Below are 3,520 nucleotides of genomic sequence, written 5' to 3'. Positions count from 1 at the left end.
ATTATTCATGCATATTTATAAATAGAAATTTAATAATATTTTCCAAATATAACGAAAACTAAATTTTATTGAAATAATTGTTTTTAAATGTATAACTTTTTTAATTACAATATAGAATGATTTACATTATTATATTGATAAAAAAAATTATAACTTATAAAATGATAGTATTAACTTGTGTCCTATGTAACTGCTAACTTTAGGCAAGATTCCGGTGATTAATAGATAGGTGAAGTAGATAGTAGATGAACTTATTAAAAAAAAAAAAAAAAAAAAAAAAAAAAAAAAAAAAAAAAAACCTTTGCAACCATATACAGTATATAGTTACAGATAATTAGAAAATACAAAAAAAAAAAAAAAAACAACAGAAATCAATTCCTTAAATAAAAGAATTATGTTGCCAATTTATTTAGTTAGAAAGTCAACACAATATATATCGCATGCACCTATTTTTGTATAATATATTCAAAGAAATTAATTTGGATCGTCCAAATCTAATGAAAAATTACGCATCTATGACCAACTATAAAAGCACGATAAGTGATTCACAAATGAATTAACCTGTTTTCTCAATTCATTTCAAAGATGAATTATTCTCCAGTTGCCACTCTGATCTTAATCTCTTTGTTCTTCTCTTGCAATGTGGCAACAACGTTTAGTTCACAAGATAATATTCATACCATGTTTCAACTTCCTTCTTCTGTTTCCAAATCGACACCTCATCATCAAGGTAATCCCACTTGCATCTTTCATAATTATTTATTTTTCTATAATTAGTATATTTAAATTAAATTTAATGACTGTTTTGTGCTTTTTGAAACAAAATGTTACGCTCAAGGTGATTCGTACATCGCTTTTATTATAAGTCATACTCTTACACATGTGTATGAATTAATACAAGTCTCGACCTTTGTCTATATACCATTTTAAACATTTCTAGACACAAGCTCTTTTTTGATAAGAAATGTTACACTTTAAAAAAAAATAAGCATACATGTAGGTGTGCGCTTTTAATTACTACAGTAGATATTTTTATTATTCCGTACAATTTAACTCTTTTACGTAATACTCCGTAATAATTTTTTTCTTCCTTTAGTACTCCGTATAAAGACAGACTCCGTATATATTATTTATAAAATGATGATGGCCGGTTATGATCTTGTTGATATACGTACGGACTATTACTCATTTTTCATATATATTTGATATTTAATTTGAATTTGATGATTGTCTATTTTAGGTGGAGGGTTTGCAAGTGGAAGCATAGATTTGGGAGGTTTAGTTGTGACTCATGTGACATCATTCAAGAAAATATGGTCAATGAATGAAGGTGGCTCCGGGACAACATTTTATGATCCTGTTTCAATCCCACGTGGTTTTTCAAGTTTAGGATCATATGCACATCCAAACAACATCCCACTTTTTGGAAATTTTCTTGTCGCAAAAGATGTGTCAAACAATCCCGTTAAACCAAGTCTCAAATCACCAACTGATTACGTTCTTAAGTGGTCTAGCCACTCGTTAAATAGAAAGAAAAAAGACGGTGAAGCTTACGTGTGGCTCCCAATCGCCCCGTACGGCTACAAGGCTATTGGGTACGTGATCACTCGCGAATTTAACAAGCCGTCACTTGATAAAGTGAGTTGCGTTCATGTCGACTTTACAGATGATCATGATCACATTCCAATGAAGCAACCGAATATTATTCCAAATGATGATCAAATGACGGTTTTATTTGAGAACAAGAACGTTATTGATATGAACGGTTTGCAAGTTCATAGTTCTATGGGTGGTTTCAAGATCAAAAACGAACGTCTAGGGAAGTTGAAGGCTAATGATGACTTGGAAAACATGCCGAATATGACACAAATTCAAGAGTGTATAAACAAGTACTCTCCCATCATTTATTTCCATCCGGATGAAGAATACCTGCCTTCATCGGTTGATTGGTTTTTCGATAGTGGCGCATTGCTTTACCGTAGCCAAGGGGAAGTGTCTTACCCTAGTGCAATTGAGAAAAATGGTGCGAACCTTCCACAATTTGGTCCGGATGATGAAACTTATTGGCTCGATCTTCCGGTTGATGATTCGAGTAAAGATAGAGTTAAGATTGGTAATCTACAAAAAGCTACTTCTTACGCTCATGTTAAGCCGGTTGGTGGAGGACTATTTACTGATATTACCATTTGGGTGTTTCACCCTTTTAATGGTCCATCAACGGCAAAAGTGTTGTCTTTTACTATACCATTAGGAAAGGTGGGTGAGCATGTAGGTGATTGGGAACATATCACATTAAGGATAAGCAATATTAATGGAGAGTTGAATAGTGTATACTTTGCGCGACATAGTTGGGGTGAATGGATCGGTGCATCGGGGTTGGAATTCGACGAGAATAATAGAATAGTGGCTTACTCGGCGTTACATAGCCATGGATTGTATGCAAGATCAGGGGATGTTCGTTATGGATGGGTAGGTGCAAAAGTTGCTGGCATGCTAGACAAGTTGGCCCCGAGCGATAAGGTTATGGACACGAGTGCTTGCACGGTGGTTGTGGCGGCCGAGTATTTGGGTGGTGTGGTTGTTGAGCCACCGTGGTTGAACTATACGAGGAGGTGGGGTCCACATATAAATTATAATGTTGAAGATGCACTGGGTTCTGTAGTAAAAATGTTACCATGGTATCAAAGGATAGTTATTGGGCAAATTATTAAAAGATTACCAAAAGAATTGTTTAGTGAAGATGGACCAACAGGACCAAAAGCTAAGAGGAGTTGGAATAGAGATGAGGAACTTTACTTAGTTCAACTAAGACCCGAGGCTATTTAATTTTATTTACCATTACTATTTTTGATGCAGTTGGTTAAATCTTGAAGCTACATATATATACTAAAGTATTTTTATGGTTTTTTTTTTTATGGTAATGCTATTTTACTCAATTGTTTAGCATATTAGCTACTCCGTACAATATTAATGAAAATCTGGATGGTTTTTGTCTCTGTTTAGTACTAGTGGACTTTTTTTAACATCTTATTGAAAGCAAGATTTCCAACTTGTATATACATACCGTTTGTCGAAATTATTAATATGTACTTAATAAACTTAAAGAAAATAATAAACAATAAACAGGCAACACAATATTGAGTATATATTATTAATTTTATGTAGAGTAACATACCCTACTATATAATAGTAAATATTTCTAAATAAAATAAAGTAATATTATATTACTTTATCATGAATTCTAGTTAGTCACTCCAGCGTTACTGGTAAATTACTTCAACTTTCATTTTTGCACACATAATTCTCTTTTGGTATAATAATTAAAGTTATATATGATAATTCAAAATATAATGGAAGATGGAGTATTGAATTGAATAACATGTTAATTCGTTTTCTTTAACCCCTTCTTCAATTCGTTCATATTAAATTGTAATTACTCTTAACAAAAATATAAAAATAATACTCCGTATGAAAGATCTATTTTCCATGGTAATATAAAATATACTCCATCCGTCCCAAA

The 3,520-nt window shown here is 32.3% G+C and overlaps 1 protein-coding gene across 1 annotated transcript; it reads left to right on the top strand.

Moving 5' to 3' along the window:
* The first annotated feature begins 585 nt into the window (after window positions 1-585).
* On the top strand, window positions 586-2,826 carry LOC139875112 (hypothetical protein At1g04090-like). The gene is made up of 2 exons (XM_071862497.1): window positions 586-730; window positions 1,241-2,826. Exons 1-2 carry the CDS (start codon window positions 586-588, stop codon window positions 2,824-2,826), a joined length of 1,731 nt encoding a protein of 576 aa, XP_071718598.1.
* The last annotated feature ends 694 nt before the right edge of the window (window positions 2,827-3,520 follow it).

The sequence above is a fragment of the Rutidosis leptorrhynchoides genome, chromosome 1, assembly GCF_046630445.1.
Source record: "Rutidosis leptorrhynchoides isolate AG116_Rl617_1_P2 chromosome 1, CSIRO_AGI_Rlap_v1, whole genome shotgun sequence".
Classification (NCBI taxonomy): Eukaryota; Viridiplantae; Streptophyta; class Magnoliopsida; order Asterales; family Asteraceae; genus Rutidosis; species Rutidosis leptorrhynchoides.
This window is presented reverse-complemented; position numbering and strand designations above follow the sequence as displayed.